This window comes from Dendrobates tinctorius, unplaced genomic scaffold (genome assembly GCF_039654945.1).
Source record: "Dendrobates tinctorius isolate UK_male_01 unplaced genomic scaffold, ASM3965494v1 ptg000203l, whole genome shotgun sequence".
NCBI classification, from domain to species: Eukaryota; Metazoa; Chordata; class Amphibia; order Anura; family Dendrobatidae; genus Dendrobates; species Dendrobates tinctorius.
In genome coordinates this window covers 7016979-7043988 of record NW_027361870.1, presented here as the reverse complement: position 1 = coordinate 7043988, position 27010 = coordinate 7016979, and the positions used below count along the sequence as shown (strand labels likewise).

Genomic DNA, 27010 nt, shown 5'->3' with positions numbered 1-27010 from the left:
TTCTCACATGCTCTCATACTGGTCACTGGAAGCTCAACATGGCTCCTCATGGCAAAGAACACCCTGAAGATCTGAAAAAAAAATTGTTGCTCTACATAAAAATGGCCTAGGCTATAAGCAGATTGTGAACACCCTGACACTGAGCTGCAGCACGGTGGCCAAGGCCATACAGGGGATTATCAAGACCGGTTCCACTCAGCACAGGCCTAGCCATGGTCGACCAAAGAAATGGAGTGCTTGTTCTCAGCATCAGAACATAAGTTTGCCTTCTCAAAATAGACACATGAGCGCTGCCAGCATTGTTGCAGAGGTTGAAGGGGTGTGGAGTCAGCTTGTAAGTACTCAGACCATACGCCATCGCACACTGCATCAAAATGGTCTGCATGGCTGTTGTCCCAGAATGAAGCTCTCTAAAGATGATGCACAAGGAAGCTTGGAAATACTTTGCTGAAGACTAAGGACATGGATTACTGGCACCATGTTCTGTGGTCTGATGAGACCAAGATAATCTTATTTGGTTCAGATGGTGTCAAGCGTGTGTGGCAGCAACCAAGTTAGAAGCACACAAACAAGTGTGTTTTGCCTACAGTCAAGCATGGTGGTGGGAGTGTCATGGTTTGGGGCTGCATGAGTGCTGCCGGCTGTGAGGAGCTACAGTTCATTGAGAGAACCATGGATGCCAACATGTACTGTGACATACTGATGCAGAGCATGATCGCCTCCTTTCAGAAACTGGGCAGCAGGGCAGTATTGCAACATATAACGACCCAAACACACCTCCAAGACGACCATAGCATTGCTAAAGAAACTGAGAGTAAAGGTGCTGGACTAGCTGAGCATGTTTCAAGACACCCCCCTCGGCGTATACATGAGTCATTGTGACAGAAGATGGCGGGGGAGGGGGAGCGGCAGAGCAGCGGTTCACAGAAGGCAGGAACTGGCGGCTGCGGCTTTAACTGTGCCTGCTGCTAAAGAGAAATGAATATTCACTGCACTGCACTGGCAATGAATATTCATTTCTCTTATAGCGTGCGTAGTTACAGGCGCCGGCTTCCAGCAGCTGCCGGGGTATCACGGGTCCCCGATCATTAAGGTAATGAATATTCACCTCTCTCCACTCCCGTAGGCGTGAAGAGAGGTGAATATTTATCCCCTTAATGAGCGGGGACACATGATCGCTTAGCTGCAGGAGCTGCTGGCACCAGAACAAGATGCTGCGAGGGGGCACAGTAAAGGTAAGTAGGATGTTTTTTTGTTTTTTTTTATGCTTTTCTCATGGGGGCCAGGCATACAAGGATAGAGATTATGAACCATGCAGACAAGGATGGGAATAAGGAGCCATGCAGACAAGGATGGGAATAAGGAGCCATGCAGACAAGGATGGGAATAAGGAGCCATGCAGACAAGGATGGGGATGAGAAGAAATGCAGACAAAGATGGGAATAAGGAGCCATGCAGACAAGAATGGGAATAAAGAGCCATGCAGACAAGAATGGGAATAAGGAGCCATGCAGACAAGGATGGGGATGAGGAACCATACACACCAGGATAGGGATGAGGGGACAATGCATACCCGGCTTATACTCGAGTCAATAATTTTTCCCAGTTTTTCATGGCAAAATTAGGTGCCTCGGCTTATACTCGGGTTGGCTTATACACGAGTATATTCAATATATCCCTGCATAGCCAGGAGAGCAGGAGACATTGCTGTGATGCACAAGCTGTCCTGACTTCAGCTGAAGACACTGCTGGAGTCAGGACATCAACCTGTCCTCCTTAGCCAGAGGGAAATCTCCCCCAATTTGAGACAGTCCGGACCTGGGACGGTTGGGAGATATTGCCCCTTGGAGATAGGGTAGCAAAAAGAACTTGTGTAAAGCTAAAAAATACAAACAGCTAAAGGCCTTTATATACAATGATATAAATATGGTTATTGCTACAGAACATGGATTTCTGCCTAATATGCACAGGGCCTACACATATTTCATAGTGATTGTTCTCATTGATTGAAGGGGCACTATAGGATACTGCAGATGCCACTTTCTGTACATAAAAGTGGTCACCTTTGTTTCATCAAAATTTACATAAGTTTTAAAACAAAAGATTGTAATATCATGTTTTTCATCTCGACACAATGCAGAATTCTCAGCTACACTGCTCAGTACAGCTATAAAATGTTTTACAAAATACTGCTAATTCTAAGTATCTAAAACAAAAGAGATAGGGGAACAAGATGTCTTCTTTTATGCGTGTGCACGGTATAGGAGACATCGTTGCAAGTTCAACGGAAACAACCATACAGACATTGACAACTCAGAGGGTAAAACCTGTGTGGGCATATTACAATGTAACATTTTCCATAATATATCTTTAAGATGGTTGAAACTCAGTTTTCCTATTACAGTGCTCTAAATCCAGTCTTTTGCTAAAGTGGTAAAGGGAATCTGTCTGATTGATCCCCCATAACCCCCAAACTGTTTATTATGGTCTCAGAAAGATAAAGTCATCCACATCTTTATATATGCAATCTGTGGCTGGAGTGCTCCGGGCATATAAAAGCACTTCCCAAACCTTAACAAGAACAGCAAAAAGTTCTGAAATCGAACAAGTTCTAATGAGAAGGAGGTCAAGTATCCGCTCTCATGCAATATTGAAAGTAAATATTTCAGTAGGATCACAGCCTTATTACTGAGAAATCCACATTTTTCTTAATATCTAAATGAGCTGTTAAGATCTGTGGGTGGGACATGATTCACCCTGAGAATCTGCCTCCAGAGTGAGACATGTAATGAATGACCGTCTGCTCCCCTGATCTACATGGCTCACACTAGTAACGCCCTTTTACATTTAAAATGAGCTCTATTAAGAAAAAAACGTGGATTTCTCTGGAAAAAGACAACAGATCGCAGCTATCAAGGTATCATTTTATTCAACTTTCTATGGTCCGCATGCCCATAGACGGCTTAGAAAGGTTGATCATACTGACAGATTCCCTTTAATATCTGCGGGATTGGCGTTAGCAGCCGAGGACTGGACTGGTAGCTTAAGACCAATTTATTTTTTGTAACAAATAATCTATTTACATGAGACGTGCTCAAAATTGGCTGAATATCCATTGGATGTGACTTCAGGTGCGTTACTTAGATAGGTAAAAGCTAAACTCTTAGTAATTATAAAATAAAGACTTAGAGACATAGACGTCCCTGAAATAATGTAAAAATAACCTACAAAAGGAGGACAATTATCTCAGTTACATAAAGAACTTTCATTGTAAGTCTCCCTGGTCTTCTGGTTGCTCAGACAGCACATTCATACCTTTCTCCACTAACAGAATACGACTGATCAAGGAATAAGAAGTCAAATAGCAAACTTCTCAAGTATTTTCTTCTTACCTGTAACAATCTGTACCGTAGGGACACTCAGGCCGGTCATCATTCTCATCTTGGCTCCCGTTCTCTACGTCACGATAATCACTGTCTCCTGGGTGACTAAATTCTTGGAAGTGAACTGGGTTTTTCCTAGAAATAAAGAGAAAACATCATTTAATATTTAAATGTGAATGAAGAATGTAAGAACAGGGAAGCAGAACAGGAAATTACGGTAACCAAAACAGGTTTAGACTCTGGACACCACAAATTAGAGGTCTTCTCACAATGTTTAAAGATCACGTTAAAGGCATATGTTGGGGAAATTTCCCTATGTGCTGTATATCTCTGACGGGTGGCACTAAATAAGACTACAGTAGGCTTTACAGATAAAACTATCCCATACATTGAAAAAACAGGACAGATTAAAGCATTCACCTCCCCAAATGCCACGGCTCCCCAACTGTTACTGTGCTTCCGTCTTCAGGAGCAGGGTACATGACAGCCAATGACTCACATCAACATGTCACCACTATGGCAAGTGACCGGCTGCAGCCGGGACCAAGAGGGTGAGTATGCTTCTTTTCTTTATTTTTTTTTCTTTTTATTGTACACTATTGCTGAAGGGATTTATGAAAAAAAAATGTTCTTCGGTGGACAGTTCCTAATAAGCCGCACATAGAATGATCAAAGCCTAAAGGAAAATTGTTGCAAAGAGTACTTGGCTTAATAAAATTTAGAAATCAATAGTAATAAAAGTGAATATCATAAACTTCACAGAATAGATGACAAATTTATGATCACTGGGTGCCTGGCAGATGAGACCACCACCAATAATCCCGAGAACGAAGTTCATGGTCTGAATAGAATGTTATTGAGCATGTGCGACCACTACTCCTTCCCACAGTGAAACGAGCTCAGGTTGCACATGCTCAATTCTGCTCCTTTCCCACGGGGGACTTTTGGACACATATTCTCACAATTGTTAAGAATTTCAGCTGTCTGATTCTTTATGAATATAGAATTATCATTTAAACTGTGCACATCAACGGGACAAGATGAGCTATGTACACTGGGGAATCTAACAAAAGTCCTAAAAGAAATATAGATGGAACAACACTAATGAGACTGATAAAATCTCAAAACTACAGTGTCACAAACTAGTAACTAGTAAACCTCCAACTAAGAATTAAAGATTTAAAAAACTAAAGACAGAGCACCTCCTTGTGTGGGATCGTTTGTGAAATATGTAGCCGTCTTCAAGGTCCCTAATAAAAGATGCTCCGCTTTTTGAATTGGAAGTGTATATCTGTACAGGTCGGTTTGAGGAGAAGTAGCCACTGGGGGCTCAGTCACAGAGGTCTCCGGCCACCGGGGGCTCAGTCACCGAGGTCTCCAGACAGGATGAGAAGAAATACAGGATGATGGATTACACATAAAAAAAATTCCCACTGATGCTCCACCTTTCCCAAAGACCAAGCAAGTATTGGCAAAGGTATCTCAAGACAGAACGCATTTGAGGTTGTAGGACTCCTCCTTCGGTTCTATACATGTAGATTTAAGATCTCAAGTAAGAGTCCCAAAACGCATTATTCGTATGGCTATAGAGATTACCATGGTCAATAAATGGTTCACAGTTTGATCTTTGGGAAAGGCCCAACATCCAAATGATTTTTTTTTCCAGGTAATGAACCATCATATATTTATATGCTGAAGAAATCTTCTATGGCAATACACTACCTTAACCAAAAGGCGCTAAAAGCCCATTCTGAATGCATCAACGTAAGTTGTTAAGAAAGAACATCTCATATCTGGTTGATGCAAAGTGGATAGAAAAAAAAAAAGGTATGATCGAATACAAGGTCAGATGAAAGAGGATGGGTGAAAAAAAGACTGAGAAAACATTGAGTTGATTCTAAGTGCTTAATACACAAGGCACAGACTGACGATTACGGCTATACTCGGTGGAATAGACAAGGACATCACAGGCATGGTCCCATATCGAGCATTAAATGGACTGGATTATATCAGCAGGTCACTCTGAAGATGGATACAAGGATGTCAATTCATCTACCGTGTTGTGATAAAACAATGCCTCAAGTAGCTAATCTCACAGGCAAAAAAGGTAATTTATCCCAACTCAAGCATCATGAAGTATGGCTACAGATCTCACCAATACAAAATTCTATATTGTACAATAAACCAGTCCCTGTCAGTAGATTAGCAAACCTAGAGGACATTGGTGAATATGGAAGAAGAAAAGGAAGCTTATTTGGTTAAGAATAAAGGAGATCCAACTCTAGGACTGCTTCTTAAAAAAAAAAAAAAAAAAAAAAAAATTATATATATATATATATATATATATATATATATATATATATATATATATATATATATATATATATATATAAAAAATATTTATTATATAATATATAAAATATATAGGTGTTTGGATCATTGATCAGCAGTTCAGAAGCATGTTGTATACTGCTCTGGCAAAAATTAAGAGAACACTGCACAGTTTTATAAAAATCAGCTTCTCTACATGTCTGACAGCCATTCCAGTGTCAGGTGAATTCCTACCAGAGTAAACCTCATTCTACTTAATGTGCTTCTGATTAGGTGATCACCTGAACCAAATCTTATTTAATGAAGGATAGTATAAAAAACCCTGCTGTGGTGTTCACAATCCTCTTGCAATAGGACAAGCTGGATGGCAAAAAAAATGCTAGTAATATCCCAAAAGTAATGGGAATGAAAAAATAACTTTTAACCATGCCAAAGGAGTTGAAAAGAAAAGTCTTGAGTGAGGAAAAGAAGGGCTCAATTCTGGCTTTACTAGCAGAGGGATACAGTGAGCGTCATGTTGCCTCCATCCTTAAAATTTCTAAGACGGCAGTCCATTACAACAAGGTCAAGCAGCAGACATTGGGACAACAAAGCTACAGACCGGCAGAGGGCGAAAACGACTCTCCACTGACTGGGATGACCGTCATCTTATTCGAATGTCACTCCGCAATTGCAGGATGACATCAAGTGACCTACAAAAGGAATGGCAAATGGCAGCTGGGGTGAAGTGCACGGCAAGAACAGTTCATAAGCTCCTAGAGGCAGGGCTCAAGTCATGTAAAACTAGAAAAAAGCCTTTCATCAATGAGAAGCAATGAGAGCCAGGCTGAAGTTTGCCAAAGACCATAAGGATTAGACCATAGAGGACTGGAGTAAGGTAATCTTCTCGGAGACACATTGTCAGAGGTTTATAGACTAAAGGAACAATTTACATTTTAGTCAAAAAATATACCTATAAAGAGAAATAGACAAACTGATCATTTGAAAGTGGTCTCATATATATATATATATATATATATATATATATATATATATATATATATATATATATATATATATATGTACACACACACACACACACACACACACATACATACACCGTATACCCACACATACATATAAAGTGTGTACAGAAAGTGTTCAGACCCCTTTAAATGTAACAAGACAATGACCCTAAGCACACAGATAAAATAACAAAGAAGTGGCTTCAGAACAACTCTGTGACTATTCTTGACTGGCCCAGCCAGAGCCCTGACCTAAACCCAATTGAGTATCTCTGGAGAGATCTGAAAATGGCTGTCCACCAACGTTCGCCATCCAACCCGACGGAACTGGAGAGGATCTGCAAGGAAGAATGGCAGAAGATCCCCAAATCCAGGTGTGGAAATCTTGTTGCATCATTCCCAAGACGACTCATGGCTGTACTAGCTCAAAAGGTGTTTCTACCCACTACTGAGCAAAGGGTCTGAATACTTATGACCATGTGATATTTCAGTTTTTCTTTTTTAATAAATTTGCAAAAATTTCTACATTTCCGTTTTTTCAGTCAAGATGGGGTGCAGAGTGTACATTAATGAGAGAAAAATGAATTTGAATTTCAAGTCATGTGACAAGGCTCGTTAAAGGGTCGACATTGACTTTTAGGATTGCTACTTCCAATAGATGACACTAGAGTTCTAATCCTCTTCCTCTCTGAAGAGACTATGTGTGCACATTTCCCAGAGGAACATTGCAGCTTTAAGTCTCATCAGCTCAACATGCTTAACAAGTCACTCTCTGCAAGGAGAAATGTTACTACTTGGATGTATTATTAATACAATTTATAACTCATGGTTAAAACACCTATGACCTTCTGCTGAGCACTGTCTATTGTTTTGACTATGGAGTAATTTTACCATTCAAGAATGAAATACAACAACACAACTTGTACACGTGACTTATTAGGGTATGTGCACGTCTTTTTCATGAAGGTGACCCCACAGAGCTTTTTTTTTTTTTTTTAAATAAGACGCTTCAGGAAATGTCAGCTTTTATTCTTGCTGCGCTTTAAAAAGTCTCTTCTCCATCTGTATTTTTGAAATTTTATTTTAACTATTTGGAGTCTCTTGAAATCTGAAAGCAATCAACGATCACTTTAAGATGATCAGAGGATTGAACATATGAGCGGAAGTCATTTTGAAATGGAAATGCATATGTTGAATTTTTTGAGTGTGTTCTTGGTGCTTTTTCAGACGAGTTTCAGAGCAGTCCCACTTGAAAAAGCCTTTATGTACCAAACTAGTAGTCATTTATTGCCTACATATTTGCAACCCATCAATAACTACCATTTGGTTAAAGGGAATCGGTCAGCAGGTTTTTGCTATCTAAATCTAAAGACAGCACGAGGTAGGGGGTTAAAACACAGATTTTAGCGATGCCTCGCTTATCAAGCTCTATGGTTTTGTTTGCTTGCAATGACTGCGTTAGCACCAGGAGCTTAGCATTGCTGAGACACAGCAGTGCATATATGCTAGTCTGACACACCCCCTTCTATGATAAGCAGCTCACTGTCTATAGACATTGTAAATATAGAGCCTAGTGCGGGCAGGGTTAGCTTCCTCAACTCTGCTGCATTGCCAAACCAAAACCTGTCAGAACGGCTGCAGTTAGGTACAGAATATTCTGATGCCTGCTCACACACGAAACCCACACCGTGTATATACAATGCAGTGGGTTTTATGTTCCAGGACATCCTGCCATAACTATACATTTTCTTAACAAGTTCTTAAGAGGCTAAACATGGCTTTAGGCCAGGACATGTTGAAACATTTTCAAACTGAGAAATAAAGTGGGCAGATGGGGTGTAAAAAGAATGTGCAAGAGCTCAGCCAAGGCCAATTTCACTGATCAAGCTGTGACTCTTATAGGAGCCATTTAAAGAACGTCATTTGTAAGTGACTCTGTACAAAATGCTAAAAGTCTAAAAGTCCAGGTACAGGAAGAGACCCCTGTGGATCTTCAGATAAAACACACGCCATACAAGTATAAATATACTAAATGCACATCAAATAAACTACTGTTCTCACTGCACGACACGAGTATACAATGAATGACGCCCGATGCTATCTGCTCTTATTTGTGACTGCCCTGAACCTGGTTTTGAAGTGACTTCTAGAACATTCAGGAGAGGATCAATTTATTATCACTGTAATGATATAGTTAATAAATTATAACTCCAAATTGTTTTATATTAAGAGAAGCGCTCCTAAATAAATTAGGCAGCTCACTAGTAGCATTTGTGCTAGGAAATCTAATCCTCTCCAACTGGCCAAATTATATATACTACTAATAGATGAAAAGTTATGAGCAGCATCCAGTGTTTGGTCATTAATTTGTATTTACTTACAAAGATATCGACTTTTTTTGACAAGTTGCATCAGCTATTTCTGAAAAAGTCACCTTCAAATTAGCTTCCGCAAATGTAAAATTGGACTCCGTAACAAAATGACAATGTGACCCCCTCCAGTATGAAAGGCAGTCTGTGTCACGCGTAAACACTTTGTACCAATAATCACACGCTACTGCGCTGACCTTGGGTTTTGATGTAACTTTAATAAAGATTATCAGATGTGTTAAAATCAAGAGATTATTACATAATGTAACTCTTCATAAAAGGTGTCGAGGTTAATAAGTCAACCATAAACAGAATATATCAAAGAATTAATTCTCAGACTGCGATGTTAATGGAAACAGAGTTCTGAAGAAATAGTTATTTGTCTAAAGGGGCAGTCACACTAAGCGATATCGCTAGCAATATCGTCACTGGTTTTTGTGACGTTATAGCGATATTGCTAGCGATATCGCTATGTCTGATACTTACCTCCGACCGGCTCCCCCGCTGGTCATCGCTGATCGAGCGAGAACGTCCAGGACCGTTTCTCGTCGTCAGCTTCCTGTTGTGACGATCGACGCGTGGATGCGGGAGGACGTCAGGATCGCCTCGTCTGACAGGTAAGTAATGACCCTCGACCCCTGCGATGTCACTGGTGAGATCTGCCTGAGTGGCAGCTCACTAGCGACCACTTAGCGATGCACCAGAGATCCTGACTGCGTCATATCGCTGGTCGGGATCGCTGGTGCATCGCTAAGTGTGACAGCACCTTAATGGCCATGAAGATGCTGGCTCCTGCGGGTACATGAAGAGCGGGTCGAGTGTTAATCAACAACCAAGCAGATCATTCATAGCTTCAACAGAGGTTCCTGAAGATTAAATACTCATTTTTTTTCACTTCAGAGAATCAGAAATCGTTTCTTATAGAAAGAAGCAGCTCTCAGTTTTTACCCCTTACAGAAAAGGATTTTTCGACACCCAATCAAACCAATGCTAGGGAAATTGACGGAGAGACTGGAACGTTATCACATATTTTGGCAAAGTCTTAATATTAAGGGGAGAATCATCGCTATTAATTTTTAGGACCTCACATACCAGTTATGGTCTCTCATTTCCAACAGCTCTTCTTTTAAATAGAATCTGGCAGCAGGTTTTTGACATTTAATTTAAGAGCAGCGTAATATAGGTCAAGAGACCCTGCTTCCAGCGATGTGTCATTTATCAGGTTGTGTAGTTTCTATACAGTGTTTTTTCAGCAGGAGATTATTATTGCAGGACTAGGTCTCATGTGAACGGCAGTCAGATAATGTTTAACCCCGCCCCCACCACTTACTGGCAGCTCGTTGACAATGTACAGTATACACAGGAAGCTGCCAATCAGGGGTGTGGGTGGGATTATACACAGCTCAGTATTCCAAGAACTACTACATCTACAACAGAGAAAAAAGGGATTGTATCAGAACTGCACTAATCAGTCTAGTAAATGATACATCAATGGAATTAGGTTCTCTGTCCCTACATCATGCAGCTCTCATATCACATAGCAAAAATGTGCTGACAGAGTCCATTTAAGGGAATCTGTCAGCAGAATCAACCATGCAAAACTTGTTTACATGGGCATGCAAGTCAAAGTAAGTGGATTAAAAATGATACCTTGATATCTGCAATATGATATCTAACTACAGTGTGGTCCACACTTTTATTAATGTTAATTAGCTCTTAAGATCTATGGGCCGGCTATAGATCTTCCTGAGAATCTCCCTTTTTTTAAAATGAAAGGGGAAAACATCGTTTGGGAGAGCACACTGTTGGCCATTACATGTCTTACATTGGTAGCACCCCTTTCAATGAAAATAAGTTCTGAAAGGCAGATTCTCAGGGAAATCATTGTCTCGCCCATAGATCTTAACAGCTCATTTACACATTAACAAAAAGTGGAGAATTCTGAAATAAACATCAGATTGCAGATATATCCTCTCCTCCATTCCGTTCCCCAAAACCTGCTACACAGAATTCAGTCGCCCTCCCTCGACCTCATTCATAGATGTAACTCAGCGTTCTCCACTAAATTGCTGTACTGACTGGTTATTAAAGTGCTATTAAATTGTCATTATTACAAACAAATCAATGGTATAAGCGATAAGAAACAAAGAATTATGATTCTTTTACACAATGAAAGAGCAACTTCTTTTCCTCTCATCACTTGACCCAGAACTCATCATAAACTCTGAAACACTGCTAAAAAAATCATCCTGCCCAGAACTAAAAACATCTGCCAGTTTTACTTAGGGGTCAGATTACACCTTCTTATTATTGGAAACCAAGTGGTAAGGTAAAGAAGGCAGGATCAGAGAAAAGAGGCAACAGAGAGAGAGAGATCGATCATACTGCTGCTTTCTAGTAAGAATTTAATCTCACCCCGCCACTGAATTCACAGCTACACTGCTCAGCACTCCTGTTTAATATTCTGCTGCTACATACAGACAGGAGAGCAGGAATATTTTATGTCTTTAGGAACATGAAACATTATAACACAGGTAGTCTCTGACTACTTGCTCAGAGACAACAAAAAATAATAATATTTAGAGCCTGTTCAGAGAAAATTGTAGGACAGAAGTCATAAAATGGCCAGAGAAAGTGTTATTCCTCACGTACTGACCGATAACTTATTTTCAACAGTCACCAGAAATGACAGGTACAACCTTCTCGATCTATAGACAACTTATAGCTCTTGTTCAACTCCACAGCTATTTCTGCTTTCTCGGCTCAGGTGAAACTGCATGTGTTGTCAATGGTGAGAGAGGAGTTAGCTGCTGAAAATCTCATGAGAGAGAAAAATAAGACATGTCCAACCTTTCTTTACCCCAATAACTAGTTGAAAGAGTTTGTGCTCGGTGGCCCAGTCAGGGCATACGTCCGAACCCCCCCACACAAGATGGGATATTGGCGTGTGCGCCGACGGGGCCATAGGCTGCAATGGGGCCGGCAGAGCGAACGTGTGCGCTCTGCCATGCACTGCTTTTGAGAGTGTACACCTACTGGACTGAAACTGGATGCAGTGGTCATCAGACTAGGTAAGGACAGCACAGTATGGTGACAGGTCTGCTTTCCTAATAGCCAAAACGACACCAAAACTATTCCATAAAATACAGAAAAATAAAAAGTGTCAGCTTACCTTACAGTTGAAAAGTATTACTTATTGATGCACTGCACCTGAGCGACAGTGACTATAGGGCTGCGGTGTATGTGTCCGGTGAGATCTGGGAGCATGCCCGACAGCCAAATGGCACAATACTTTTCTATTCTGGCTATGGGTCGTCAAATACCTGCCAACAGTGTGAAAAGCAGGCGATGGGACGCTTACATATTCTGCATGTTCCTAGTATTTTCAGATCAGACCTGCTAGTGAATGGAGAGTAAGTGTAGATTCCCCAGGCGTACTTTAATATACTGTATGTCATTTCTTTTTTTTTCTTTACAAAGTGGTTTATCCCCTCACTAGGAGCCATAACCAGTTTGGTTGAACTTAGATTTCTACATTACATTCATCCCACAATACAGTTTTCATTACCTGGATAAAAATAAATTAACTTTCCTGTTGAAACTCATTGATTTACTATAATAAAAGCTATTGTTTTTATTTGGCCAGGGAGATGCTGACCACAGTCATATGTTATATGGTCGTCCTTGCTCTGAAAATCAATGGGATCAAATAATTACTTTGCCGGCACTAAAATTAATTATAACATATAAATAATGACAATGACTTAGCAGCAATACACCGGACATTTCTCTAAAGGTCTTGTAATCACAAAGCAAGCAGAATACCTGACTGCAATAACTTTACTGTGAAGAAAAGCTGCCAGACGCGTCCTTCTCCACTTACCTTACACTCATGGAGCCTCATTTCTGGCCTTAGCTGCTCCATTGACTGATTATATCCCCTATTCCTACAGCCCCAGATTTTTGCTCTGCTGCCCCCTTGGATATCCTGGCCTCTGTTTGGGGATTTATGCATATAGTTACATTAGAGTCTGTTTTTTCTCTATGCACAGAGCTACTACTTTTTGCACATTGGACAGCATCCACATGATAAGCCATGTTGTCTTGTATCCGTGCACACACTGGTTATGACGCAGTTTGCCATCGGAAGGGGTCCGCAAGCTTTTCGTACCTTGTGACCAATGTTCAGCTTTCAATAATGGCCACAAGCCAAAATTCAATAATTAAAAAAAAAACAACATTCAACACAAAATCATAGACTATTAATTACAGATAAATATTTCAGTTTAACATTTGCCACACTGGTATGAAACTGGCACTGTTCTGGCAACTCACTTCTGTGGTGTGTTTGTCTACACCAGAAGCCTCCCGCTCTGCTCCGTGAGCAGTAGGACATAACTTAGCTAGCCTCTACCCATTGGCTAACAGATGGCACAAAATGCAACCCCAAGCCGCATATGGAACTGATCATCGGGGGCAGTGCCGGTGTCACTCACCACTTCTTCCACCACCCCTGATGACGATTAGACTAAGGGCGGTGATATAAGCTGTGGGGAGGTGCTGGTGTCACTTACCCTGCTTCTATCACCACTCCCTGATGACTCATTTGAGCGCAGTGACAGAAGCTGTGGGCCGGCGCTGGTGTCACAAAAACATATTTATCACAGTTAGAAGCAGAGTGTAGGCACTGTGTTTACTTCTCTCAAAGCCTCTATCAGCCCCATGGATCCAGGACATCTTCAGAGGACGTCTATGAAAGTAACAGTGGTAGCGAATGCAGCGCTCCCCCTCCCCTGATGATGTCATGGACCAGGAGGGGTAATAAATGCTGTGGGGAAGTAAGTGCCTCCAGATGATGCCTCCTTTTTAGATTCCACTCGAAACAAAACATCACACAAAGCAAAGTGATATACATGGTCCCCTCACCCCCCCAATCCTGGTATGCATGGTCTCCTCACCCCCCAATCCTGATATGCATAGCCCCCTCACCCCTAATCCTGGTATGCATGGCCCCCTCATCCCTATAATGGTATGTATGGTCCCCTCCCCCCCCACCAATCCTGGTATGCATGGCACCCCATTCTTCATCCTGGTATGCATGGTCCCCTCACCCCCCAATCCTTGTATGCATGGTACTCCCCTCATCCCTATCCTGGAATGCATGGTCCCCTCATCCCTATCCTGGTATGTATGGTACCCTCACCCCCCAATCCTGGTATGCATGGTCCCCTCACCCCCCAATCCTGGAATGCATGGTCCCCTCACCCCCCAATCCTGGTATGCATGGTCCCCTCACCCCCCAATCCTGGTATGCATGGTCCCCTCACCCCCCAATCCTGGAATGCATGGTCCCCTCACCCCCCAATCCTGGTATGCATGGTCCCCTCAACCCCCAATCCTGGAATGCATGGTCCTCTCACCCCCCAATCCTGGTATGCATGCTACCCCTCACCCCCCTATCCTGATATGTATGGTCCCCCTCACCCCCTGCATAGGCAGCATCAATAGTAAAAAGTTGGTCACACTTGTCAGCAGCATTTCCTCACGTGTGCACATAGCCTAAAAGGTAACTTCCTCCTGGCAGCGGGGCTCTCAGTGCAGCGGCTGCAAAGCTTCAGAACGCCATTGACCAGCAGACTAACAGCAAATCTGCACATTACATCAGCTAAACAGGGGATTTATTCTCAACATGTGATGAAAAGTGAACTGCTCTTACCTGTAGCACTGCTCGCCATACATGCAGGGAACTCTCTTTTTTGGCGATTGCTGGGTGTTCTGGGATGACGTTGGACTAAGACTAATATTGTCATTAGTGACTGAAGGCTTCAGGTTTGAAGTAGATGGACTCCCTGATGGACTATGGTTGTCAGGTGGTGGAATGGAGAGTTTGGGAGTGTAGTCACCATGCTCCTCTTCCATCTCTTCTTCCTCATTGTCCTCCACATGATCCCTCTGTAAACTGACAGGTCTGGCTGTGATTTTCGTCAAATTACTAGATGTTGTTGGGAGAGAGGCCTATTAAAAATAAATAAATAAATAAATAAAAAGAAAATACTAAAACCAGCGAAACAACTCTATATGGTAAATCTAAAATGTGTAAAGGACCCATGGTCTGATCTCACGGAACAGCTATCATAGCACAACCACCAAAAAAGTGTAAGGGGAAGCTGCAGTTTGTTTAAAAGAAAAAAAAAAGAAAAAAAAAGAAAAATAAACAACCTGCTTTACTTCTGCTCCCTGGTCCAGCGCAGAATTTCCGCTACTGCTCTCATTGGCTGTACATCGACAGTGCTGCAGCTAATCACCGAGCTCAGCTATTGACTGCAGCGCTGTTCACATGCTGTCAGTGTTGTAGACCTTAACAGACACAGTAAGCAGTGGCAGAGACTCAGCGTTGGACCTGGGGAGGATGAAAATAATATTTTTTTTTTTTTTTTAAAGGAAGCCAAAGGACAGGGATATTCTGAAACCTTATTTCCCCTTTAATACTGACTAACAGATATGTGTCAGAACTCTGGTAAAACTCTGCTTTCTGCCTACAGAACTGGCGATCACTCAGCATATCTATGTCAACCCCATGCCGAACCTAAAGTTCCTACTTTATGTAGATGTCAGAACTTCACATAGAAGGTGGCCTGGTCTGGCGTCTGAAAACTGTTAGATCGTATAGACCAGGAGCCCCCAACCACCGGTCCGCAGACCAGGACTGGGCCATTGGGGTTTTTTACCGGTCCGTTCTGCCCCCGCAGACGAGCAATAAATGCCGACAGTGTGCTCTGCGATGGCTGCCGACCATTTTAATTTTCCGGGTGCCTGCCCTCGTAGTTCATTATCACCGGGGCGAGGTGAGCGTACGCAAATAGCGTTCATCATCTGAACATTGCGACGCACATGTGGCTGCAGCCAGGAATGCACATCATACTATACTGTATTATGGGGATTACAGGTGTGGGGCCATCATATTATATATGAGGGATTACAGGTGTGGGGACATCATATTATATATGGGGGATTACAGGTGTGGGGCCATCATACTATACAGTGGGGAAAAAAAGTATTTAGTCAGTCAGCAATAGTGCAAGTTCCACCACTTAAAAAGATGAGAGGCGTCTGTAATTTACATCATAGGTAGACCTCAACTATGGGAGACAAACTGAGAAAAAAAAATCCAGAAAATCACATTGTCTGTTTTTTTTTTCATTTTATTTGCATATTATGGTGGAAAATAAGTATTTGGTCAGAAACAAGCAATCAAGATTTCTGGCTCTCACAGACCTGTAACTTCTTCTTTAAGAGTCTCCTCTTTCCTCCACTCATTACCTGTAGTAATGGCACCTGTTTAAACTTGTTATCAGTATAAAAAGACACCTGTGCACACCCTCAAACAGTCTGACTCCAAACTCCACTATGGTGAAGACCAAAGAGCTGTCAAAGGACACCAGAAACAAAATTGTAGCCCTGCACCAGGCTGGGAAGACAGAATCTGCAATAGCCAACCAGCTTGGAGTGAAGAAATCAACTGTGGGAGCAATAATTAGAAAATGGAAGACATACAAGACCACTGATAATCTCCCTCGATCTGGTGCTCCACGCAAAATCCCACCCCGTGGGGTCAGAATGATCACAAGAATGGTGAGCAAAAATCCCAGAACCACGCGGGGGGACCTAGTGAATGAACTGCAGAGAGCTGGGACCAATGTAACAAGGCCTACCATTAGTAACACACTACGCCACCATGGACTCAGATCCTGCAGTGCCAGACGTGTCCCACTGCTTAAGCCTGTACATGTCCGGACCCGTCTGAAGTTTGCTAGAGAGCATTTGGATGATCCAGAGGAGTTTTGGGAGAATGTCCTATGGTCTGATGAAACCAAACTGGAACTGTTTGGTAGAAACACAACTTGTCGTGTTTGGAGGAAAAAGAATACTGAGTTGCATCCATCAGACACCATACCTACTGTAAAGCATGGTAGTGGAAACATCACGCTTTGGGGCTGTTTCTCTGCAAAGGGGCCAGGATGACTGATCCGGGTACATGAAAGAATGAATGGGGCCATGTATCGTGAGATTTTGAGTGCAAACCTCCTTCCATCAGCAAGGGCATTGAAGATGAAACGTGGCTGGGTCTTTCAACATGACAATGATCCAAAGCACACCGCCAGGGCAACGAAGGAGTGGCCTAGCCAGTCTCCAGATCTCAACCCTATAGAAAACCTTTGGAGGGAGTTGAAAGTCCGTGTTGCCAAGCGAAAAGCCAAAAACATCACTGCTCTAGAGGAGATCTGCATGGAGGAATGGGCCAACATACCAACAACAGTGTGTGGCAACCTTGTGAAGACTTACAGAAAACGTTTGACCTCTGTCATTGCCAACAAAGGATATATCACAAAGTATTGAGATGAAATTTTGTTTCTGACCAAATACTTATTTTCCACCATAATATGCAAATAAAATGAAAAAAAAACAGACAATGTGATTTTCTGGATTTTTTTTTCTCAGTTTGTCTCCCATAGTTGAGGTCTACCTATGATGTAAATTACAGACGCCTCTCATCTTTTTAAGTGGTGGAACTTGCACTATTGCTGACTGACTAAATACTTTTTTTCCCCACTGTATATGAGGGATTACAGGTGTGGGGACATCATATTATATATGAGGGATTACAGGTGTGGGGACACCATATTATATATGGGGGATTACAGGTGTGGGGACATCATACTATATATGGGGGATTACAGGTGTGGGGGCCGTCATACTATATTATGGGGGATTACAGGTGTGGGGGCCGTCATACTATATTATGGGGGATTACAGGTGTGGGGCCATCATACTATATTATGGGGGATTACAGGTGTGGGGCCACCATATTATATATGGGGGATTACAGGTGTGGGGACATTATACTATATTATGGGGGGATTACAGGTGTGGGGCCATCATATTATATATGGGGTATTACAGGTGTGGGGACATTATACTATATTATGGGGGATTACAGGTGTGGGGGCCGTCATACTATATTATGGTGGATTACAGGTGTGGGGCCATCATACTATATTATGGGGGATTACAGGTGTGGGGGCCATCATACTATATTATGGGGGATTACAGGTGTGGGGCCATCATACTATATATGAGGGATTACAGGTGTGGGGACATCATACTATATATGAGGGATTACAGGTGTGGGGACATCATATTATATATGGGGGATTACAGGTGTGGGGACATCATACCATATGATTGAGGATTACAGGTGTGGGGGCCGTCATACTATATTACGGGGGATTACAGGTGTGGGACCACCATACTATATTATGAGGGATTACAGGTGTGGGGACATCATACTATATTATGGGGGAATACAGGTGTGGGGCCATCATACTATATATGGGGGATTACAGGTGTGGGGCCATAATATATTATGGGGGATTCCAGGTGAGGGGCCATCATACTATATTATGGGGGATTACAGGTGTGGGGCCATCATACTATACATGGGGGATTACAGGTGTGGGGCCATAATAATATATTATGGGGGATTACAGGTGTGGGGCCATCATACTATATTATGGGGGATTACAGGTGTGGGGCCATCACACTATATATGGGGAATTACAGGTGTGGAGCCATAATAATATATTATGGGGGATTACAGGTGTGGGGCCATCATACTATATATGGGGGATTACAGGTGTGGGGCCCTCATATTATTTATGTGGGATTACAGGTGTGGGGCCATCATACTATATTATGGGGGATTACAGGTGTGGGGCCATCATACTATATATGGGGGATTACAGGTGTGGGGCCATCATATATATGGGGGATTACAGGTGTGGGGCCATCATACTATATATGGGGGATTCCAGGTGTGGGGCCATCATATTATATATGTGGGATTACAGGTGTGGGGCCATAATAATATATTATGGGGGATTACAGGTGTGGGGCCATCATATTATATATGTGGGATTACAGGTGTGGGGCCCTCATATTATATATGTGGGATTACAGGTGTGGAACCATCATACTATATTATGGGGGATTACAGGTGTGGGGCCATCATACTATATATGGGGGATTACAGGTGTGGGGCCATCATATATATGGGGGATTACAGGTGTGGGGCCATCATACTATATATGGGGGATTACAGGTGTGGGGCCATCATACTATATATGGGGGATTACAGGTGTGGGGCCATCATACTATATATGGGGGATTACAGGTGTGGGGCGATCATGCTATATATGGGGGATTCCAGGTGTGGGGCCATAATAATATATTATGGGGGATTCCAGGTGTGGGGCCATCATATTATATATGTGGGATTACAGGTGTGGGGCCATAATAATATATTATGGGGGATTACAGGTGTGGGGCCATCATATTATATATGTGGGATTACAGGTGTGGGGTCATCATACTATATATGTGGGATTACAGGTGTGGGGCCATCATACTATATATGGGGGATTACAGGTGTGGGGCCATCATGCTATATTATGGGGGATTACAGGTGTGGGGCCATCATACTATATTATGGGGGATTACAGGTGTGGGGCCATCATACTATATTATGGGGGATTACAGGTGTGGGGCCATCATATTATATATGGAGGATTACAGGTGTGGGGCCATCATACTATATATGGGGGATTACAGGTGTGGGGCCATCATACTATATATGGGGGATTACAGGTGTGGAGCCATAATAATATATTATGGGGGATTACAGGTGTGGGGCCATCATATTATATATGTGGGATTACAGGTGTGGGGCCATCATACTATATATGGGGGATTACAGGTGTGGGGCCATCATATTATTTATGTGGGATTACAGGTGTGGGGCCATCATATTATATATGTGGGATTACAGGTGTGGAGCCATCATACTATATTATGGGGGATTACAGGTGTGGGGCCATCATACTATATATGGGGGATTACAGGTGCGGGGCCATCATGTATATGGGGGATTCCAGGTGTGGGGCCATCATACTATATTATGGGGGATTACAGGTGTGGGGCCATCATATTATATATGTGGGATTACAGGTGTGGGGCCATCATACTATATTATGTGCGATTACAGGTGTGGGGCCATCATACTATATATGGGGGATTACAGGTGTGGGGTCATAATAATATATTATGGGGGATTCCAGGTGTGGGGCCATCATACTATATTATGGGGGATTACAGGTGTGGGGCCATCATTTTATGTGGGATTACAGGTGTGGGGCCATCATACTATATTATGTGCAATTACAGGTGTGGGGCCATCATACTATATATGGGGGATTACAGGTGTGGGGTCATAATAATATATTATGGGGGATTCCAGGTGTGGGGCCATCATACTATATTATGGGGGATTACAGGTGTGGGGCCATCATACTATATATGGGGGATTACAGGTGTGGGGCCATCATATTATGTACTGTATGTGGGATTACAGGTGTGGGGTCATAATATATTAAGGGGGATTACAGGTGTGGGGCCATCATACTATATTATGGGGGATTACAGGTGTGAGGCCATCATACTATATTATGGAAGATTACAGGTGTGGGGCCATCATACTATATATGGGGGATTCCAGGTGTGGGGCCATCATATTATATATGTGGGATTACAGGTGTGGGGCCATCATGCTATATATGGGGGATTACAGGTGTGGGGCCATCATACTATATATGGGGGATTACAGGTGTGGGGCCATCATGCTATATATGGGGGATTACAGGTGTGGGGCCATCATACAATATTATGGAAGATTACAGGTGTGGGGCCATCATACTATATATATGGGGGATTACAGGTGTGGGGCCATAATATATTATGGGGGATTCCAGGTGAGGGGCCATCATACTATATTATGGGGGATTACAGGTGTGGGGCCATCATACTATACATGGGGGATTACAGGTGTGGGGCCATAATAATATATTATGGGGGATTACAGGTGTGGGGCCATCATACTATATTATGGGGGATTACAGGTGTGGGGCCATCATACTATATATGGGGAATTACAGGTGTGGAGCCATAATAATATATTATGGGGGATTACAGGTGTGGGGCCATAATATTATATATGTGAGATTACAGGTGTGGGGCCATCATACTATATATGGGGGATTACAGGTGTGGGGCCCTCATATTATTTATGTGGGATTACAGGTGTGGAGCCATCATACTATATTATGGGGGATTACAGGTGTGGGGCCATCATACTATATATGGGGGATTACAGGTGCGGGGCCATCATATATATGGGGGATTACAGGTGTGGGGCCATCATACTATATATGGGGGATTACAGGTGTGGGGCCATCATACTATATATGGGGGATTACAGGTGTGGGGCCATCATGCTATATATGGGGGATTCCAGGTGTGGGGCCATAATAATATATTATGGGGGATTCCAGGTGTGGGGCCATCATACTATATTATGGGGGATTACAGGTGTGGGGCCATCATATTATATATGTGGGATTACAGGTGTGGGGCCATAATAATATATTAGGGGGGATTACAGGTGTGGGGCCATCATATTATATATGTGGGATTACAGGTGTGGGGCCATCATACTATATATGGGGGATTACAGGTGTGGGGCCATCATACTATATATGGGGGATTACAGGTGTGGGGCCATCATGCTATATTATGGGGGATTACAGGTGTGGGGCCATCATACTATATTATGGGGGATTACAGGTGTGGGGCCATCATACTATATTATGGGGGATTACAGGTGTGGGGCCATCATATTATATATGGAGGATTACAGCTGTGGGGCCATCATGCTATATATGGGGGATTACAGGTGTGGGGCCATCATACTATATATGGGGGATTACAGGTGTGGGGCCATCATACTATATTATGGGGGATTACAGGTGTGGGGCCATCATATATATGGGGGATTACAGGTGTGGGGCCATAATAATATATTATGGGGGATTCCAGGTGTGGGGCCATCATACTATATTATGGGGAATTACAGGTGTGGAGCCATAATATTATATATGTGGGATTACAGGTGTGGGGCCATCATACTATATATGGGGGATTACAGGTGTGGGGCCATCATATTATTTATGTGGGATTACAGGTGTGGGGCCATCATATTATATATGTGGGATTACAGGTGTGGAACCATCATACTATATTATGGGGGATTACAGGTGTGGGGCCATCATACTATATATGGGGGATTACAGGTGCGGGGCCATCATATATATGGGGGATTACAGGTGTGGGGCCATCATACTATATATGGGGGATTACAGGTGTGGGGCCATCATACTATATATGGGGGATTACAGGTGTGGGGCCATCATGCTATATATGGGGGATTCCAGGTGTGGGGCCATAATAATATATTATGGGGGATTCCAGGTGTGGGGCCATCATATATATGGGGGATTACAGGTGTGGGGCCATCATACTATATATGGGGGATTACAGGTGTGGGGCCATCATACTATATATGGGGGATTACAGGTGTGGGGCCATCATGCTATATATGGGGGATTCCAGGTGTGGGGCCATAATAATATATTATGGGGGATTCCAGGTGTGGGGCCATCATACTATATTATGGGGGATTACAGGTGTGGGGCCATCATATTATATATGTGGGATTACAGGTGTGGGGCCATAATAATATATTAGGGGGGATTACAGGTGTGGGGCCATCATATTATATATGTGGGATTACAGGTGTGGGGCCATCATACTATATATGGGGGATTACAGGTGTGGGGCCATCATACTATATATGGGGGATTACAGGTGTGGGGCCATCATGCTATATTATGGGGGATTACAGGTGTGGGGCCATCATACTATATTATGGGGGATTACAGGTGTGGGGCCATCATACTATATTATGGGGGATTACAGGTGTGGGGCCATCATATTATATATGGAGGATTACAGCTGTGGGGCCATCATGCTATATATGGGGGATTACAGGTGTGGGGCCATCATACTATATATGGGGGATTACAGGTGTGGGGCCATCATACTATATTATGGGGGATTACAGGTGTGGGGCCATCATATATATGGGGGATTACAGGTGTGGGGCCATAATAATATATTATGGGGGATTCCAGGTGTGGGGCCATCATACTATATTATGGGGAATTACAGGTGTGGAGCCATAATATTATATATGTGGGATTACAGGTGTGGGGCCATCATACTATATATGGGGGATTACAGGTGTGGGGCCATCATATTATTTATGTGGGATTACAGGTGTGGGGCCATCATATTATATATGTGGGATTACAGGTGTGGAACCATCATACTATATTATGGGGGATTACAGGTGTGGGGCCATCATACTATATATGGGGGATTACAGGTGCGGGGCCATCATATATATGGGGGATTACAGGTGTGGGGCCATCATACTATATATGGGGGATTACAGGTGTGGGGCCATCATACTATATATGGGGGATTACAGGTGTGGGGCCATCATGCTATATATGGGGGATTCCAGGTGTGGGGCCATAATAATATATTATGGGGGATTCCAGGTGTGGGGCCATCATAATATATTATGGAGGATTCCAGGTGTGGGGCCATCATATTATATATGTGGGATTACAGGTGTGGGGTCATCATACTATATATGTGGGATTACAGGTGTGGGGCCATCATACTATATATGGGGGATTACAGGTGTGGGGCCATCATACTATATATGGGGGATTCCAGGTGTGGGGCCATCATATTATTTATGTGGGATTACAGGAGTGGGGCCATAATAATATATTATGGGGGATTCCAGGTGTGGGGCCATCTTACTATATTATGGGGGATTACAGGTGTGGGGCCCATCATACTATATATGGGGGATTACAGGTGTGGGGCCATCATATTATATATGTGGGATTACAGGTGTGGGGCCATAATAATATATTATGGGGGATTCCAGGTGTGGGGCCATCATACTATATATGGGGGATTACAGGTGTGGGGCCATCATACTATATATGGGGGATTACAGGTGTGGGGCCATCATATTATTTATGTGGGATTACAGGTGTGGGGCCATAATAATATATTATGGGGGATTCCAGGTGTGGGGCCATCATACTATATTATGGGGGATTACAGGTGTGGGGCCCATCATACTATATATGGGGGATTCCAGGTGTGGGGCCATCATATTATATATGTGGGATTACAGGTGTGGGGCCATAATAATATATTATGGGGGATTACAGGTGTGGGGCCATCATATTATGTGGGATTACAGGTGTGGGGCCATCATACTATATTATGTGGGATTACAGGTGTGGGGCCATCATACTATATATGGGGGATTCCAGGTGTGGGGCCATCATACTATATTATGGGGGATTACAGGTGTGGGGCCATCATACTATATATGGGGGATTACAGGTGTGGGGCCATCATATTATGTATGTGAGATTACAGGTGTGGGGTCATAATATATTATGGGGGATTACAGGTGTGGGGCCATCATACTATATAATGGGGGATTACAGGTGTGAGGCCATCATACTATATTATGGAAGATTACAGGTGTGGGGCCATCATACTATATATGGGGGATTCCAGGTGTGGGGCCATCATATTATATATGGGGGATTACAGGTGTGGGGCCATCATGCTATATATGGGGGATTACAGGTGTGGGGCCATCATACAATATTATGGAAGATTACAGGTGTGGGGCCATCATACTATATATGGGGGATTCCAGGTGTGGGGCCATCATATTATATATGTGGGATTACAGGTGTGGGGCCATCATACTATATTATGGGGGATTACAGGTGTGGGGCCATCATACTATATATGGGGGATTACAGGTGTGGGGCCATCATATTATATTATGGGGGATTACAGGTGTGGGGCTATCATACTATATATGGGGGATTACAGGTGTGGGGCCATCATACTATATATGGGGGATTACAGGTGTGGGGCCATAATAATATATTATGGGGGATTCCAGGTGAGGGGCCATCATACTATATTATGGGGGATTACAGGTGTGGGGCCATCATACTATATATGGGGGATTACAGGTGTGGGGCCATAATAATATATTATGGGGGATTCCAGGTGTGGGGCCATCATACTATATTATGGGGGATTACAGGTGTGGGGCCATAATAATATATTATGGGGGATTACAGGTGTGGGGCCATCATACTATATTATGGGGGATTACAGGTGTGGAGCCATAATAATATATTATGGGGGATTACAGGTGTGGGGCCATCATACTATATATGGGGGATTACAGGTGTGGGGCCATCATATTATTTATGTGGGATTACAGGTGTGGGGCCATCATATTATATATGTGGGATTACAGGTGTGGAGCCATCATACTATATTATGGGGGATTACAGGTGTGGGGCCATCATACTATATATGGGGGATTACAGGTGCGGGGCCATCATACTATATATGGGGGATTACAGGTGTGGGGCCATCATGCTATATATGGGGGATTCAAGGTGTGGGGCCATAAAAATATATTATGGGGGATTCCAGGTGTGGGGCCATCATACTATATTATGGGGGATTACAGGTGTGGGGCCATCATATTATATATGTGGGATTACAGGTGTGGGGCCATAATAATATATTATGGGGGATTACAGGTGTGGGGCCATCATATTATATATGTGGGATTACAGGTGTGGGGCCATCATACTATATATGGGAGATTACAGGTGTGGGGCCATCATACTATATATGGGGGATTACAGGTGTGGGGCCATCATGATATATTATGGGGGATTACAGGTGTGGGGCCATCATACTATATATGGGGGATTACAGGTGTGGGGCCATCATATTATATTATGGGGGATTACAGGTGTGGGACCATCATACTATATTATGGGGGATTACAGGTGTGGGACCATCATACTATATATGGGGGATTACAGGTGTGGGGCCATCATATATATGGGGGATTACAGGTGTGGGGCCATAATAATATATTATGGGGGATTCCAGGTGTGGGGCCATCATACTATATTATGGGGAATTACAGGTGTGGAGCCATAATAATATATTATGGGGGATTACAGGTGTGGGGCCATAATATTATATATGTGGGATTACAGGTGTGGGGCCATCATACTATATATGGGGGATTACAGGTGTGGGGCCATCATATTATTTATGTGGGATTACAGGTGTGGGGCCATCATATTATATATGTGGGATTACAGGTGTGGAACCATCATACTATATTATGGGGGATTACAGGTGCGGGGCCATCATACTATATATGGGGGATTACAGGTGTGGGGCCATCATGTTATATATGGGGGATTCCAGGTGTGGGGCCATAATAATATATTATGGGGGATTCCAGGTGTGGGGCCATAATAATATATTATGGGGGATTCCAGGTGTGGGGCCATCATATTATATATGTGGGATTACAGGTGTGGGGCCATAATAATATATTATGTGGGATTACAGGTGTGGGGCCATCATATTATATATGGAGGATTACAGGTGTGGGGCCATCATATTATATATGTGGGATTACAGGTGTGGGGTCATCATACTATATATGTGGGATTACAGGTGTGGGGCCATCATACTATATATGGGGGATTACAGGTGTGGGGCCATCATGCTATATTATGGGGGATTACAGGTGTGGGGCCATCATACTATATTATGGGGGATTACAGGTGTGGGGTCATAATAATATATTATGGGGGATTCCAGGTGTGGGACCATCATACTATATTATGGGGGATTCCAGGTGTGGGGCCATCATACTATATTATGGGGGATTACAGGTGTGGGGCCATCATATTATATATGGAGGATTACAGGTGTGGGGCCATCATATTATATATGTGGGATTACAGGTGTG

At 43.0% G+C, this 27010-nt stretch overlaps 1 protein-coding gene across 1 annotated transcript in view; it reads right to left on the bottom strand.

Moving 5' to 3' along the window:
- The window catches only part of APLF (aprataxin and PNKP like factor), a 182882-nt gene that overhangs the window by 53985 nt on the left and 101887 nt on the right, over positions 1 to 27010 (bottom strand). The window contains exons 7-8 of the mRNA XM_073553796.1: positions 14804 to 15102; positions 3393 to 3518 (exon numbers count right to left, since the gene is read on the bottom strand). Coding sequence (XP_073409897.1) covers positions 3393 to 3518; positions 14804 to 15102 — 425 coding nt within the window. The remainder of the gene's footprint in view (positions 1 to 3392; positions 3519 to 14803; positions 15103 to 27010) is intronic.